This window comes from Trichoderma virens, assembly GCF_000170995.1.
Source record: "Trichoderma virens Gv29-8 chromosome Unknown TRIVIscaffold_86, whole genome shotgun sequence".
NCBI classification, from domain to species: domain Eukaryota; kingdom Fungi; phylum Ascomycota; class Sordariomycetes; order Hypocreales; family Hypocreaceae; genus Trichoderma; species Trichoderma virens.
This window is the reverse complement of record NW_014013663.1, coordinates 791,600-808,357: the sequence shown is the minus strand read 5'-3', so window position 1 is coordinate 808,357 and position 16,758 is coordinate 791,600. Positions and strand designations below refer to the sequence as shown.

General features: G+C 51.2%; 6 protein-coding genes across 6 annotated transcripts; 3 read left to right on the top strand and 3 right to left on the bottom strand.

Annotated features, from left to right (window-relative positions):
* Window positions 1-807: 807 nt before the first annotated feature.
* On the bottom strand, window positions 808-2,370 carry TRIVIDRAFT_204653 (uncharacterized protein; the record flags this gene model as incomplete). The annotated part of the gene is made up of 4 exons (XM_014097238.1): window positions 808-1,359; window positions 1,599-1,691; window positions 1,766-1,788; window positions 2,019-2,370. 4 exons carry the CDS (start codon window positions 2,368-2,370, stop codon window positions 808-810), a joined length of 1,020 nt encoding a protein of 339 aa, XP_013952713.1.
* Window positions 2,371-4,936: 2,566 nt separating this feature from the next.
* Window positions 4,937-9,596, top strand: TRIVIDRAFT_182513 (uncharacterized protein; the record flags this gene model as incomplete). Its single annotated transcript, XM_014097237.1, has 7 exons — window positions 4,937-5,601; window positions 5,656-5,893; window positions 5,957-5,982; window positions 6,137-6,680; window positions 6,742-6,856; window positions 6,909-7,093; window positions 7,163-9,596. 7 exons carry the CDS (start codon window positions 4,937-4,939, stop codon window positions 9,386-9,388), a joined length of 3,999 nt encoding a protein of 1,332 aa, XP_013952712.1.
* Window positions 9,597-9,790: 194 nt separating this feature from the next.
* TRIVIDRAFT_158570 (uncharacterized protein) lies at window positions 9,791-11,423 on the bottom strand (the record flags this gene model as incomplete). Its single annotated transcript, XM_014097236.1, has 2 exons — window positions 9,791-9,908; window positions 9,973-11,423. 2 exons carry the CDS (start codon window positions 11,421-11,423, stop codon window positions 9,791-9,793), a joined length of 1,569 nt encoding a protein of 522 aa, XP_013952711.1.
* Window positions 11,424-12,388: 965 nt separating this feature from the next.
* TRIVIDRAFT_127145 (uncharacterized protein) lies at window positions 12,389-13,544 on the bottom strand (the record flags this gene model as incomplete). Its single annotated transcript, XM_014097235.1, has 2 exons — window positions 12,389-13,386; window positions 13,445-13,544. Coding segments are annotated over 2 exons (1,098 nt in total), but the record flags the coding sequence as incomplete, so codon positions are not given.
* A 697-nt stretch (window positions 13,545-14,241) lies between these two features.
* TRIVIDRAFT_47167 (uncharacterized protein) lies at window positions 14,242-15,177 on the top strand (the record flags this gene model as incomplete). The annotated part of the gene is made up of 1 exon (XM_014097234.1): window positions 14,242-15,177. The coding sequence occupies one exon, from the start codon at window positions 14,242-14,244 to the stop codon at window positions 15,175-15,177; it is 936 nt and encodes a 311-aa protein (XP_013952709.1).
* Window positions 15,178-15,630: 453 nt separating this feature from the next.
* Window positions 15,631-16,671, top strand: TRIVIDRAFT_225816 (uncharacterized protein; the record flags this gene model as incomplete). Its single annotated transcript, XM_014097233.1, has 1 exon — window positions 15,631-16,671. The coding sequence occupies one exon, from the start codon at window positions 15,631-15,633 to the stop codon at window positions 16,669-16,671; it is 1,041 nt and encodes a 346-aa protein (XP_013952708.1).
* Between the last annotated feature and the right edge of the window lie 87 nt (window positions 16,672-16,758).

Here is a 16,758-nt window from a genome sequence, read left to right as displayed (position 1 = left end):
CATATCAAGTGCTTCCAGAGTCGGCGTCGGATAGTCTAGGTTTTCCGAATTCTTGAGAGGATAGTTAAGATTTCCGAAGCTTTGGGAGGGGGATAGTTGAAGATTTCCGATCCTTTCAAGAGCCGTGGATCTAAAAAGAGAATGCCGGGAATGGGCGCAGATGCCCACAATAGCCACAGTCCGATAGCCTCATGGCCCACCTCTCTGAGCGCAGCTTGTAACAGACTGTAGAGCCGCTTTTCTATGGCTGGTATACGGTTCTCGCCAGTATGCATAGAACGGATACGCTGTTAGAGTTGCTTCACCCGCACCGCAAACCGGATTATCTCAACTCTCATTGCGTAGCAAAGGTCTTTCTCTCAAAATTGGGGCAGTCGAGAAATATTTACAGAAAAAGAAGAAAGATGACATTGATAGGTGGGGAAATTCAAGGTGAGGGATACGATATTGCAACGACAAGGCAAACTATCAGCTGTTGGCAACTGGTTGGTACACAATTGGACCCAACAGCAGTCGGCTCTGGTTTAACCTGTCTACAAAATCTTTCAGACTACAAACAAACAAACTTCCTCCAACATGGTCACGGCAAGTTGGATTTTTAGCACAATTCGAATAACGACGACGCTCGAGACTGGCAACAACTTGTCCTTTTTATTGATACCTCCTTAAGGATCCTAGATAAAGCTCTCCTCGATAAAAAGCAAAGGTTTCCAATTGTCCCACCTCCGCTTCCTAATCATAGTGCAAGCCCCTTCCTGACTTCTCTCTTCGCTCTCAGCACGTGTCGAGATGAAAATGGCATTCGACTTATGAATAGCGTTGATTATGTAAATCTCTGCTCGTGCACTCAGCGCAAGGGCCGCCCATCAACTTTCCCTGGTATCCGTCGCCCGGCTTGACATGAAGGAGGGCGAATGGTCCGAACTCCCCGGCCTCCTTTTTTTCCTGACAACATATCAGATTTGTGTCCGGGTCCGAGCTCGAACACCTAAACTTCCAACGGAGAATTTCATAGGCTTCCAGTCGGTCCTTCTGAGTAAGATTCATAAGGTCCAGTGCCTGATTAATAGGTATAATGGCTTCGTTACATGGCCCTGTCCTATCAGCCGACTGGAGATTGGGGTCGTATCTCGTGTCCAGAATGGTACGAGTATCATTAGCGACATTCACCGGGTGGGTAAGAAATTCGAGTACTCGGGGATGAGTCTTATTCTCTTTGATAAGCCTATCAAGTTTTCTTCGTCCCTCTTTTGTGGTTGGTTTCATTTTCGAGTGGGCTTGATAGTCGTTCGTCTTGCTGTCAAGGGATTGTGGGATTTGGCTGCGAAAGGATGTCTGAGTTTGCTGAATTGTTGCAATCTACCAAGGGCGTTCATTTCATCGCTTATATAGTTAACTTGAAGTCTTCCGAGAAATCAAAAAACGCACACGACGCTTGTTCTTTGTTTTTCATTTCGCGGATGATTGGATTTGTGCTGCAGTACCATGTTTCGTATCACGAATTCGCAAATATCACAAGGTGAGGGTCAAAGAGGTTGAGCAATACAGAGACACAGGCATGGTTGTACATGGCCGCGGCGCTTCTGCCTAGAACATACACGCAATTCGACTGTAGTTGCTGGGCGTCTCATCACGAGCCATTCGCCCTTTGTTGTCAACTCGGCCAGGATTCGCCTCGGGAACACCAGGAACTGGTGTTGTGCTGAGCTTAACGATGGCTCTCCTCCACCAAATGGTCATGGGACAGACACTCGTGGGCACTTACGGCCGCTGCAATCTTCAAAAGGTCTACATTTTGGGTTACTTGTGTTATCAAAGTGGAATTTAATGATCAAGTATGCTCAATAACACAATGTCAATTTGAGATGGTACTACCTCCTTAAACATATCAAAGTAACTGAAAGACTAGAAGACAGATACCAGCTTGTTCATTATCCTCATAACTAACATATTGCATTACTATCACCGGCAGTGCACAAAACCCAGTGTCCTATCCAGAGACACTCAAAAAAGGATACCGGCGCCCATGGCAGCCAGTTGAGCTTGGTGAACCCAGGTGGCACATTGGCAAGCATTGTTGACGTACTGAGCGGTAGGGGCGCCAATAGCGCCGCAGATATCCGCAAGGCGATCTAGATCTTCCATTCTGACGCTGCCAATGGGGACTTTGGTGACGAAAGTAGAGAGAGCTTCTGGCCCATGGCCAACAAAATACTGCCTCTCAAACATCATGCCAGCTTTCCCAACGGCGCATCGGACGTGGAGGAGTTGTCCGGGGCCGTTGTCAATGGCAACATATATGGCAAAGTGACGGGTGCCGCTGGTGAAGCACGCTTCGACGTTGTAGACTTGGCAGATTTGGGAGGCCATGCTGTCGAGTTGGCGGAGTGGGATATTTCTCTTTGGAGAGTGTCCCAGTGCGTTATTCTAGACAATTGCAAATGCCAGGGGCAAAAGGTAAGCTTGGGCGGCCATAGCAGCAAAGGTAGTGGGCAAGGGGGGGTTGTTACCAGGCGTTGCGAATGCAGCAGAAATTGCAGAGTCTTTTCGATTCTTCTCTTTCCCTTGTCTCGGAGATCGAGTGATGGGCTGGGAGCAAGAAACTGGCACAGACGATGGCTGTCAGGATTGGTTGGCGCTGGGAGAATCGCAGGGACGGAGATATCTTCAATGGAGCTTCTTCAAGCATATGTCGAATGGATTGTTTGCCGGTATCCGAGTTGAAAACCCAAAATCAAGAGAGAGCAGCTGCGTGGCGGCTCTGGAGCTTTATAATTGCCTGACAGGCGCACTGAAGCAGCAGGACCGGCAAGGCCAAGGCATGGGGAGCTGTGAATGAAGACACTTCCTTCCTGAGATCAACTGCCATCGGCTGCCCACCGCTCGTGTGTGATGGCTTGACGTCAAAGAGTGCTGCATAGTTCGAGATGGGTAGGTGTGTGCTGAATTGAGTTCTTGCTGATGCTGAAGTGAATCCTCGTCGAGTGTCGCCCCGGGCAGAGGCATAAGGGCGCGTCTTTTTTCGTAGAATAATTAGAACAGTGTGGCACCTGCTACTGCATCCGCAAAGTCTCTGAATGAAGAAGGATATGTGTCCTGCTGTTTGCCAGTTGATCATGTTGCGGGGAGAAAATGCTGAGCAGTGGCGGCGGTGGTCGAATTTTGGGCCGCCCAAGAGCTGATACGGCAGTTTATTTTAGCCCATAGGCAAATGTGCGACATTATTGCATGCGATAGCCTCGATATTGCGAATCACTGACGTTGGAATAGCCATTTCTTTCCTGCTCTGCTTGCCCTTTAGGCCTTTGCAGGCTCGAATCTTCTCTTGATAGCTTGAACTTGGTTGCCAGTGCGGCCACATCATGGAACGTTTTGGCGGTTGGAATCAATTTCTCTCACACAGCAAGCTTGGATACGATATGACAGGGTGCCAAACCCCCTTTGGTCGATATGTCAACAGTTGGCCGTCGCGGTGACTACCCTGCGATTTCCATAGATTGCCACATCGTGCCACCCACGGATCTAAGCATTAATGGATGATGGAAATTTGAAGTTGCAGAGTAATAGAGATGGCATTTCTCGCTTCGGTTTGACAAAAGAATTGTCAAGGATTCATCCCATTGTTGATGCATTGACACGGGAGCTACAGACTAACGGCTGAATAAAGTGACGAATCTGCGATTTGTGTCACGAAATTCGACAACGAACACTCTTTCACTGCATTATTTCCAATTGTATTTCCCTTTATATTAATCAACGACTATTTGTACAACGAGAAGATAGAACTAGAACATGCAGCCTGCCTTCCCTTTAGCGGGACCGAAGGCTTGAACAAAGCAGCGAATCCACCTTGGTTCAGCATGAACAATAATGAACAACTACTATGGGCACTCTTTCACTGCGGTGGATTCTTCTGTTTTATTTTGATAGGTACCTAGCTGTATGACGAGAAGGGTATGACCAGAACATCCCGATTGTTATCCCTTCAACATGAATGAAAGCTTACACATGGCAGCGAACTTGCGGCCAGCGCAACGTGACCAATGACGAATAATTGCGCCGAACACTCTTTCACTGCATTTCGTTCTTCTATTGTTTCGACGGGCGGCTAGCCGTGCTACGAGAAACACACCATCGAAGTCAAAGGGAGAGGGAGCGACTCTTGGTGAAAAGGAATTGGTAGAGTAGTAGCCGCGTCTAGCAGAAACGATTCATACGAGGAACAAAGATGGGATGCCTGGTCTAAGATGTGCCGATTATAACCGTAGAAAAGGTCGTGTTATTGTTACGATTGATTCTGTGGAACAGCGAGAGGAAGAAAAAAAGAAAGAAAGAAAGAAAGAAAGAAACCAAAAAAGAGAGAAAGAAAAAGGAGTCCTCAACAGGGAGCTGGCAGTAAGGAAGTGATGCATACCTAGTAGGTAGAGCAAAACAGTTCACCAATTACACGCCCCAGCGTCTCCCCCATCAAAGAGATTACTAGTAGAGTCGCCTAATGGAAACAGAGACACCGCCTCCTGCTAATTTCAACAGCCAAGAAATAGCTCATATTGTTGGATCAATGAATGAAACTTTTTCTCATGATGCTGCCGCTACGGAGAATCTGTGCCGTGACGCATAGGCATGAAAAATTAGCATCCAGGTAGTTCAGTTCCATGTTAGTGGGGGAGAAAAGAGTACCTCCACCCACACAGTAAACCGACGCACCCCAGAGGTACCCTCAGACCTAGACAAAACACTTCCAGGCTGAGCAACGGCCGATTGCCGGTCCGAAAATTTTCACCCCACCAAGCCTCTGATAAGAAAAGAGAGAGGGGCAGAATTTCATCACAACTTTTGCTCTGCTTGGGGTGCATCGTCTCCTCCGGTTCCAAAGCAAAAGCCCCCTTTGTCTTATGGCATTGCGTTGTTCTGCCCAGTAGCAGACGTCTTCAAAATGCCGTACGAGGTCCTTGTTGGAGGCTCGTGCTACACGCCTTCGGATGCCCAGAAGCTGCGCGAGCTCATCAACAAGTCCAGCCCCTCCAAGGTCAAGGACATCCAGGGCCAATGGATCTACTATGTGAACCTGCAGGTGTCGTCTCACGACACTCTGGAGTCTGTTGAGGAGCTGCTGCAGGATGTTCGCGGCTGGGGCCTGGCTTCCGAGGGTGCCGGAAACGCCCTGACGATCTACGCAACGCCTCGCTACATCTCGCCATGGAGCTCCAAGGCCACCAGCATTGCTCACGTGTGTGGCCTGAGGGAGCGAGTCTTGCGCATTGAGCGAGGCCGTCGCATTTCCATCCAGTTCGAGGAGCCCTTGTCCGAGGGCCAGGATGCTACATTCCGCGATGTGCTCTACGACCGCATGACGGAGCTGTGGAGCTCTGAGCCGCCCTCTTTGGTCCAGATGTTCGAGTCCAAGGCGCCGTCTCCTCTGGTTGCCGTGGACATTTTCGCGGACAAGGAGGATCCTCTGCGAATCCTCAGGGAGTACAATGTCAAGAAGGGCCTCAGTCTTGACGAATCTGAGATGCAGTACCTTGTCGACGTTTTCACCAAGCTTGGACGGCCGCCTCACGATGTGGAGCTCTTCATGTTTGCCCAGGTCAACTCAGAGTATGAGTGTATCCTTGTTTAACTCTCGAGTGGGATGCTCACATTTGTATCCAGACACTGCCGACACAAGGTCTTCAACTCGGCGTGGACCATCGATGGTGTCCCTCAGGACAAGAGTCTTTTTGAGATGATCAAGACGACTCACAAGACCACGCCTGACTTTACTGTCTCGGCTTACAGTGACAATGCGGCAGTCCTCGAAGGCGACAACGCCAACGTCTGGGCTCCCGATTACTCTACTGGCTCCTGGAAGCTCATTCCAGAGGTCGTCCACATCCTCACCAAGGTTGAGGTAAGGCTGCTGATTGTTGATTAAATCTTTGCTGGCCTGCTGGTTTCTAACCCAGTTCAATAGACTCACAACCACCCCACTGCCATCTCGTAGGTCCTTTTAAATAACTTTTCATATTTCCCAATGGCGGATGTGCATTCTTTGCTTGTCACCACTAATTACAGGACATGCAAGAAATGGCAAATGTTTTGATTCTATGATATTTATTTCAATGGGCTAGAAAACTGACCCCGTTGCCCCTAGGCCGTTCCCTGGAGCAGCCACTGGCTCAGGTGGAGAGATTCGAGATGAAGCTGCAGTTGGACGAGGTTCTACGACAAAGGCTGGTTTGAGCGGCTTCTGGGTCTCTGACCTGCTCATCCCCGACAACCACGCTCCCTGGGAGAGTGACATTGGCCGACCTCGCCACTATGCTAGCAGTCTGGACATTATGCTCGAGGCGCCGATTGGCAGTGCTCGGTTCAACAACGAATTCGGCCGCCCGGCTCTTGCAGGTGTCTTTAGAACTCTCCTGACACCTGAGGAATCCACGGATGGTTCCGATGCGTCAAGCGTTGCGAACTGGCGAGGCTACCACAAGCCCATCATGATTGCTGGTGGCCTCGGAACAGTCCGACCCCAACATGCCCTCAAAGAGGAGCAATATGTTAAAGAGGGCGCCCATGTTATTGTCCTTGGAGGCCCTGCAATGCTCATCGGTCTCGGTGGCGGTGCTGCTTCTAGCAGCGCCGGCGGAGAGAGCAATGCCGATCTCGACTTTGACAGTGTTCAGCGCGGTAATCCTGAGGTAGGCTGGAATTACACTGTTCAATTTGAAATTCCTTGACGCACAACTAACCATGCCATAGATGGAACGACGCGCTCAAATGGTCATCAACACCTGCACTGCCCTGGGTGAACACAATCCGATTGCCATGATCCACGATGTCGGTGCTGGTGGATTGTCAAACGCTCTGCCCGAGTGTGAGTATCTGGAAATCCGTTGCTCATGTACTGCAATTCTAACCCTCACTAGTGGTCAAGGACGCTGGATTCGGAGGAAACTTTGAGCTTCGCCAGGTGGAAAGCATGGACCGAAGCATGAGCCCATTGGAGATTTGGTGCAACGAAGCCCAAGAGCGATATGTTCTCCTAATCAACGCCGACGGCATGAACCGTTTCACGAGCATCTGCCGAAGAGAACGATGTGGATTTTCAGATGTCGGAACCGTTGTTTCCAAAAACGAGAACGGAGCTACCAGCCTCATACTCACAGACAGAGAGTCCAAGGAGTATCCCAGGCCCATCGACCTCCCCATGGATGCCCTCTTCCCTCCCAAGCGCTTGCTCCAGCGAGATGTTGTTTCCAAGAAGCCCAGTCTGCTTGCCTTCAACGCGCTGTCCAGCCTCCAGAAGGCTTATGGAGAATTGAGCGGTGCCGAACTTTTCAAGAAGGCCGTCGAGCGTGTTTTCTTGATGCCATCTGTTGGCTCCAAGTCGTTCCTGATCACCATCGGTGATCGAAGCGTTGGTGGCCTCACCGTGCGTGATCAGATGGTTGGTCCTTGGCAGACGCCGGTGGCCGACGTTGCGGTAACAGCTACGTCGTTCCACATTGGCACCAAGCAGAAGACGGGTGAGGCCATGGCAATGGGTGAGAAGCCCACCCTTGCTTTGATTGACCCTGCTGCCTCCGCAAGAATGGCTATTGCAGAAAGTTTGATGAACATTGGTGCCGCTGATGTCACAGGCGATCTGCGTCGCGTGAAGCTCTCTGCCAACTGGATGGCCGCCGTGAATCACGCTGGTGAAGGAGCAGCATTGTACGAAGCCGTCCGAGCGGCGATGGAGATGTGCACCAGACTCCGAGTTAGCATCCCCGTCGGCAAGGACTCGACATCCATGAAGGCCTCATGGAAGGATAACGAGGAGTCAAAGAACGTAACAGCGCCGGTTTCTGTCGTCATTTCTGCCTTTTCGGCGGTTCGTGACATTCGCAGCACTTGGACCCCCCAACTTCGTCGCGTGGAAGATGTGGGCGAGACTTGCCTCATGTTTGTCGATCTTGCAGAGGGACGAAGAGCTATGGGTGGTTCGGCACTCGCTCAGTCTCTTGGTGCCGTTGGCGACGAGGCTCCTGACATGAAGAACTTTGACCTCATCACGGATTACTTTGACGCCTTGTCTCAGCTTCACAAAAGCGGTGTTGTCCTGGCCTACCACGACAGATCTGACGGTGGTCTGATCACTACCGTTGCTGAAATGATGTTCGCTGGCCGTTGTGGCGTTGATATGATGCTGGATGGCATCTCCAAGTCGGGCAAGCCGGAGGATATCATCGAGGCCATGTTCAACGAAGAGATTGGTGCTGTGTTCCAGATCCGCACTGAGGACGAGATCAACTTCAAGCGATGCTTCGCCACCTGTGGACCTCCACCCGGCCTGATTCGCAAGTTTGGTGTTGTCCGATCGACTTCCAAGCAGAGCCTGAATATTCGTCACGGAGGTATCACCTTTACCACTCTGGACCGCGCGGAGATGCAGCAGTGGTGGTCCAAGACTTCGTATGAGATGCAGAAGATCAGAGACAACTCTGCCTGTGCCGAGTCCGAGTTTTCCACCATTGCTGACTCTGCGGATCCCGGTATCACCTATAAGCTTTCCTTCTCGCCTGCTGAGAACATCCTCCCCATTACCTCGTCCATCACTGGCTTCTTTGGAAAAATCCCTCGTGTTGCCATTCTCAGAGAGCAGGGTGTCAACGGCTATGCTGAGCTGGCTTACGCCTTCAAGGCTGCCGGCTTCGAGCCTATTGATGTTCACATGACCGATGTCCTGGACGGACGCTCTCTCGCCGACTTTACTGGTCTGGCAGCCCCTGGAGGCTTCTCGTACGGTGACGTGCTCGGCGCTGGCCAGGGCTGGGCCAAGTCCATCCTCATGCACGACAACACGCGCAGAGAATTCGCCGCCTTCTTCAAGCGTCCCGATACCTTTGCGCTTGGTGTCTGCAACGGCTGTCAGATGCTCACCAGGATCAAGGAGCTCATCCCCGGCGCCCAGGACTGGCCCAACTTTGTCGACAACACCAGCCAGCAGTTCGAGGCCCGCTACAGCATGGTCAAGGTGGAGGTGGACAAGTCCAAGCCCTCCGTCTTCTTCCACGGCATGAACGGCTCCGAGCTCCCCATCGTCGTGTCCCACGGCGAGGGCCGCGCCAAGTTCGGCTCGCCCAACTCCCTCCAGACGCTCACGGAGTCCGGCATGGTCCCGCTGCGATACGTCGACAACCGCGGCAACGTCACGGAGCAGTACCCGTATAACCCCAACGGCAGCCCGATGGGTGTCGCCGGTGTGGCGAGCCCCGATGGCCGTGTTGTGGCGATGATGCCGCACCCTGAGCGTACCATCATGGCTGACATTTCTAGCTACGCGCCGCCCGAGGATCTCGAGGAATGGGGCGAGTTCGGCCCTTGGCTGCGAATGTTCCGCAGTGCCCGCAGATGGGTTGGTTAAAGTGCCGTGTATGGGATACCGGTTTTTTGTGCGACTTGCTAAAATTTCCTTGTTTTTGTAAAAAAAGATAACCTTAGAAAATATCCAACATTGAGGGAGGCGTAGGGTGGGTTGATTGATTGATTGATTCCGGCTGGTATATGGGATGGGCAATTTCCATATGAAATAAGATTGAACTGAACATGCAAAAACAAGTTCTGAATTCGTGATATTAGTTGAGATTGCTTTCATTTTCTTTCTGTCTTCCTGCGTAAAGCTACTACTTGTACAAGTTTTCATATTTTTCCTCCTCTCCATCATATCAATCATCAATGAAAATAGTTCATATGGGTATTTCCTGCTATGCTTCGTACCATTCGTAATTCCTGATTCATTCTAATGCACTTTTTTTTCTTCTTCTCTTCACAGTGTCGGCCCCTCCCATGCGTCTCGCCACAGCCTGACATACCATGACTGTTTGTGCGGAAACGAAACCTGTCTCTCCTTGCCAAAGCCCGCCTCGTCCAAGTGCCGCAGCATCCTATCCAGCATCAGTCAGAAACTCATCTTTAAGGATTAGAAATGTAAAAATCAAAATCACATACCTGCCGTTATCAATCCGCGGCTCCAGACACACGCTCATGGTCCGATTATCAGCAATAAAGCACCAATGCACAAGACTCGTCAACCACTGAGACACCCGTCCCCTCGCCCACTCCTCGCCAACAAAGACGTGCACGCCACGATCAAAGTCTCCCACAATGCTCGACAAGTGCCGGCCGAGGATATCCTCCTTGACCCAGTAAATCTCAAAGTAGCCAAAGGGGATGCCGTCCCACGCGGCGATGACGGGGAATGAGTTGCGCATCTTGAGGACGCCTTCCAGGAAGCCTGGCTTGTACTCGCCCCAGAACTCACTGACGCGGGGCTTTGCCATCCATGTCTGAAGAAGCTGCATGTCCGTCATGAGGGTCAAGTGTGCGTGGTCCCGGGTATCGACATTGCCTCCGACGGGGCCAAGATACGGGACTGGACTGGTTGATGTGGAAGCGACGCGGAATGACAGGTATTGGCCAACGCTGGGAACGAAGCGTGAGTAGAAGATCTCGCCCATTCTATGAGGCTTCGGCCGCACGGGGTGTCGGACGCCGTCTGTGAAGGTGTACTGCAGCGGAGGAGGAGGGAAGTAAGTCGGCAGATGCGAGGTCGAGTAAAAGGGCCCAATTGGAACGACGGGAGTGTGAGGAACGCTGGTCGGCATGGGCCCACCCGGCAGATCGCTATCAAAGCGTGCCAAGCCGTCCATGGATAGGTAATGGTTGATGGCGGACTCGCCTCGCACAGGAGAGCTCGGACGGCTACCGACAGGTGATCCGGGGACGGACGAGTTGGTCTTTTGGGTTGGCTGCAGCGTGAAGAGGAACAGGTGACCCGGGATCTGCCAGAACATGCGCCTCGAGACAAACATCTTGGCCCACTCGTCGCCGCTATCGTCGAGTTCGGTGCCGCTGGATGTGTCTTCGGCCGCAATCAGGCCCATGCGCTCCAGCTTGGGAATCAGGTTGCGGCCGCGGAGCACGCCCTCCCGCTTGATGTTGATCTTCCACTCGCCATTGGGTTTCGCGTAGTCTGGGGTATTCTTTGCCGCTTCGGTATGGAGCTGTGGAAGAGGCTTCGGCTGGTGAAAGTACCAGTACAGCGTCACCCACATCATCATGGCGATCTGCCTCGTGGGACTGGCCGCAGGCTTGAAGTCGGAGTTGGACGGATTCGAGATGGACGAGATGAAGAGGGTGTCGTTTTGCAGCGTCGGGCGTGTGAAGGGATGCACTCGCGTCTTACGGGAGGGCGGCCGTGAAGGATCTGAGCTCGAATTCTCTTCGTTGTTGGCAAAGGGCGACTCGACCTCTTCTTCGGTGTGCAAGACGACGTTCCAGCCGATGGGGAAGGCATTGGGATGCATGTTCATCTCGTGGCTCTTGAAGCCCAGGCCGGCGAAGACGGGCGTGACGGTGAAGGTCTGGCCATCCGGCAGATGCAGCAGCTGCGGCGCCATGACGATGCGATGCTCGAGCCGAGACTTGCAACGAAACAACGAAGAAGATCAAGAGTGAAGGGAGCAAGGCCAAGAAAAAAAGATGGGCTATCGGATCATGCAGGGGTTTTGATATCACCAGCGATATGGCATGTGGAGAGCAGAAGACAGGCGGGGGCGGGGTAGGCAGTTCAAGGACAAGGACAGGACAGGACGGGTGAAGCTCTCTTGTGAGCTGAGCTGAGCTGAGCTACAGCGGGCTAGAGTCGAGCTGCCCCGGATTTATATCGAGGATGGGGTCAATGCTTGTGCTTTTTGCCACTGTGCGATTCGACTGACGGATATGGAATTGAATTTCAAGACGAAAACAATAAACAACCAAGCATCACGTGCCTGTCTCTTGTTGTATTCATCCCTTGGCTGGAATTTTTCAATACGAAAAAGCTTATTTAATATTCCCACTCGTCTCATATTGCAGCTGAGAATAAAGAAACGACAAAGGGGAACATGGCCTGACCACGGCAGATTCTGCACTCGGATTTTCTCGCCAATAGTGCCATGATCGATCCTCACTAACACCAGCGACAGCTGATTGTGGCAACGCTAGAAAATTAAGGTAGGGCGAGGCTCGGTTCAGCGGATCGCATCGTCGATGATCTGACCTGGGAATATCGACGACGTCAGCCGCCGAACCTTGTTTTGTTTTTATCAGCGGGCGAGCAGATGCATGTCCAACCAGATGTTCATAATTACGAATGAATTGTGAATGATTGTCTCAGAGAGTTGTTCAATTTGCTTTCATCATTGTTTGTTCGCCAATTGAATACTTCAATTGCTACCGACGCCATGATTAATGCTACCTTTACAATAAATGCTGTACATTCCTTATCAAATCATTCCTTCTTGTGCGAAGCATGCTCTTCTCCGCCCTTTTTCTTCATATGCACCCCATCATCATCTTCATCAGCCTCCTCGTCCACGTCATCCTTCTCCTTCTTCCCATTCCTCTCCTTCTCCAAAATCTTCTTAACCTCTTGTCCCCCAAGATCCTTCATCTCGTCCCAGTCAACGTCGTACTCTGTTGCCACCGCCTTAATCTCCCGCCGCAATGCATTGGCCTCGTGAACCAGATGCTCCCACTTCTGTGGATCAAATCCTCGCTCCTGATACAGCGCGTGCTGCCGTCTTGAAACCGTCACATTCATGGCCGCCTTGTAGCTCAAATCTCGACTGATGAACAGAAACCATAGGTACCCGCCCATGATAGTCGTCAGCCCGGCCAAGTAGGTAATGGGCTCAACCAGATCCCATCCGAAATCCGTGTGAAAGGTCACATAGTAGACGACGCACCACCAACTGGCCAGCGCTGCAAATCCTCCCTGGGCCAAGCGATGGGCTCCCTTGTGCGCCAAAAGATCGCACTCAGACTTGATCTTGGATATTTTGTCAATCTCACTCGACATGCGTCGGAGCTGCAATCTCATGTAGTGTGTTCGATCCTTGAAGCTGGGTACGGCTACCCGCAGCTCCTTGCTATATCCCTCGATATTAATCGCAAACTCTCGCCCGCGAGCCGCATCTCGGATAAAGTCTCCCACTTCAGTACTGCCGCTCCATCGAACCCAATTCGCCTCCTTATCTTTTGTAGGGCCTTCGCGACCTAGCCCAGAATACGATGCCACGTTGCTTTTACCATGGTCTCCCGATTTGCCTGGAGATTCTTCACGATCGGCTTCGGCCCGAAAGATGATATCGGGTAGCTTTTCGCGGCCATTGACCTGCAACGGTGGAATCTCGGCCTGTATAAGTCGTTCGAGGTAAGATAGTGGCTGTTGAGGATGTACCAGTAGCGCTAGAGGTTCTATCCTTTTGCCGGTTTCCTTAAGGCCTTCCTCTTCGGTCTCGTTTATAGTATCTTGTTCGGGACGGAACGGCATGGGTAGGATAAGCTTCAGCAAGCGGGTTGGTGTCGTGAGTAATCGCCCTACAGTTTCGACTAGTTAAATCCCATTCGACAAAGTTTCGTCCAAGTATTTACATACCCTTTGAATCGTCTCCTCCAGAAGGATCTGGCGACGTTTCCTTGTACTGCTTGCTCCCACTCAGCCGATGCCAGGGTCTGTCGTCTGCCTGCTTCTGTGCTCCATGGCGCTTGGCAGCATGGTGCTCTATCTCGTCGCCTTTCTCATGTAGCCGCTTCGCTTTTCTTGTTGCATCGTCTTCATATATGCTCTGCGATGCCGTAAAATGTCTCGCCGGAGCCTGTAATCGACATTGATGGCCTGTCCGTCTAAGCAATTGCAGTGATCTCTGTCTCTGTCCGCCGGAAACCAGCGGCAAGGCGCGGAACATGGCCCTCGCGCCGGTACATGAAGCCAGCATCGTGATACCAAACGCACATTTGTGCTGCGCCAGAATTTAACTTCTCAATTGGGGAAATACCGAGGCGCTGTTTTCGTCTTGAGGATTGTATTGCACTGTACATGAATAAATAATAAATAAAGACGGACGAAACTTGCTTCCATAGCCATGACGTCACGAGATACTGCGACGATCATTTGTGGTGCTTCCAAAAAAAAAGCGGCCAATCGAGTCGTCGTTCCCCAGCCTAAAGCGTCAGTTTCAGCGAGAAGCCTCAACCACTAGCTTCAGGCACCTTCAACGGCCTGAAGCTTTCCAACGGCCCTGACGATCCCCACGTTCAAGCCATGATTTATCCACTCGAATGAGTCGCTATGCAAAACTCAACTAATCTTATATTATCTTTTGTAAACAAACTCGATTAAGACAAACAGAGTTCGTTGCCAGGTAGATTCGTGGCCAGATTGAGTCTCAAGCCATGAGCTCCTCCAGAGACGAACGAGCCAAGGCGGCCAAGGCATTTCTCAACAAAAAGATCCCTTCAATATTAAAGTCAAATTCAAGAGCCAGAAGAGGCATCGAAAGCGTCCAATTAATTGTAGATCCGCCTCGAATAGCTCCCAAAAGAGATGCAACGGCCGCTACAAGCGCAGAGTTTACAAAACAAACAGACGACAACAATGACTCAGATCCAGCATCTTACGAGGCTCCCTCCACCACTTTAGCTTCCAAATTCATCAGAGTTTGGCCTGTAGATACTCTAGAAGCTGCATCAAGATTAATTAAATCTGGTTCAGCCCGAATTGCTGTCCTCAATATGGCCTCTCCCCTTCGTCCTGGAGGCGGTGTCCTCACAGGGGCTACATCACAAGAAGAATGGCTATGCTCCAGAACTACGCTATATCCATCTCTCCGCGAAGAATTCTACCGTCTCCCTGAAGTGGGTGCCATCTACACGCCTGATGTGCTCGTTTGCAAGACGTGGGATCCAGAACCATCCGATCTCAAACCGGCAGATCAGTTCTTTATCGATGTCATCACGGCAGCCATGCTACGCCTCCCAGACGTTGAGACAAATCAACACGGCGAGATGTCGTATTCGGAACAAAAGGACAGAGATATGGTTTTAGCCAAGATGCGATGCGTAATGCGAACTCTCCGGTCTCGTCACATAAATCGTGTTGTTCTAGGCGCTTGGGGCTGTGGCGCTTATGGAAATCCCGTTGAGGAAGTTGCAAGAGCATGGAGGAGAGTTCTGCTGGGGCCACAAGCAAAGAGAACTCAGACGGTTGAAGTGTATCAAGACATGGAAGTGGTATTTGCTATCAAGGATCACAATATGGCCCGTAGGTTTACAACTGCCTTTGGGGCTGAGGCCGTCTTGGATAATGGTGATAGCAGTGTCACTGATTAGGACGAGTTTTTATCTTCGACGATGTGTAAACAACTCTTACATTATGAAAAAAGGTCCATATCAATCTTTTCGGAAGTTTCCATCGCGAGAAAACGTTGTTTACAATTCCATGTGGCTATTGAGGTGTCCATATTTCACCAATATAGACTTTAACCATGGCTTCAGAGAAACACGACGCAATCTTGCGCATGTTTTTTTCTGTAAACAATCAGACTGATCCAAAACTATTTAAACACTCCCTTTCCCCCTGTTATTTCATGTTTTCTTTCTTTCGTCCCATGCACATCTTCGATTAGTCAGTCACCAGCTTCTGACCACTCAGCTCTCCATACTTTGTGCATACAGACTTCATCTTTCCATCTACTTGTAAGTGCCCATTCTATCTTTGCTTCCATTAACCGTGTTTATTAATTCGACTTAGGCGGCTTGTTCATTGCGACATCAACCGTCATCATGTCTCGCGCCCTTTACGAAATGAAAATGGACATGGACTTTGAAGTCTACGGGGACGTCGTTTTGGACCCCGAAGAGGTCATGGACAACAGAGACATCCTCGCCTCATATGACAACTTGGGGACGGATTCCGACTCCGAAATTTTCACGGAAGACGAAGACAAAGAAAACGAGGGAAGTCACGGCAACATCCGCTCGTCTCGTTTTCGACCTAGCAAAGTCACCAAACGCCAGCCACCCCGGAAACGGACCAAGTATCGTCTAGGCCCCCGCAGAAAATTGACCGACAAAGACCTCGACTTCCTCATCTACAGGGACGAGACAGCTGACGAAGTCCCCCCCTTCCGGAGAGAATACTACGGCAGCAACCTCCCTGCCCTTAGCGAAATCGAAAATGGCGTCAGGTTCCAGTACGCCGCCAACCACCAGATTCGCCAAAACCACCAAACCCTCATCGCCGACGCCTTGGAGGTGGGCGATGAAGAGCTGGCAGATAGGATCTGGACTGCCGCACAAAACGAGCCCAGGAATCTTGAGCGCCTGGCCGCCGCCTACGTCTGGGACGCAGATTGCGACCCCCTCGACGTCTGGCTCTGGGTCCAAGACAAGGGCTACCACCGCAACTGGACCTTGCGCCAGGAGCAGAGATTCGTGGATTTCCTCGATTGGATGGCGCCTCTCGTCCAAGGAAACGCGATCTACAAGATGAACAACCCGGACGAGGCAGACGACACCAACAAGTGGAGCACCAAGGTCCTGGAGCTGCAGTTTGACAGCCTCGACCTCCCTAACCTGGTCTTGGAAATGGAGAACATGACGCAAGTCACCTTTGTTCCATGCGGCGAAGACGAGAACATCCTCCACCGTGCCGACTTTACAAAGTTGCAGCAGGACTACATCGACGCCAAATGGAAGGGGCCAGGGCGTTGGGCTCTTGGGGAAGAAGCGGTGCCTCCATTGGAGAGCGACCATTCTGATGAAGAGTTTGAAGAGTGTGAGGAGGAGTACGAGGAAGACTACGAAGAGGAGTACGTAGAGTAGTACGAGGAGGACGACGTGGCATTTGAGGGAGACGATTTGATGGCCTTTTATGGCAATTGGTGACGACTGGTGGCGGAAGACTTGTTA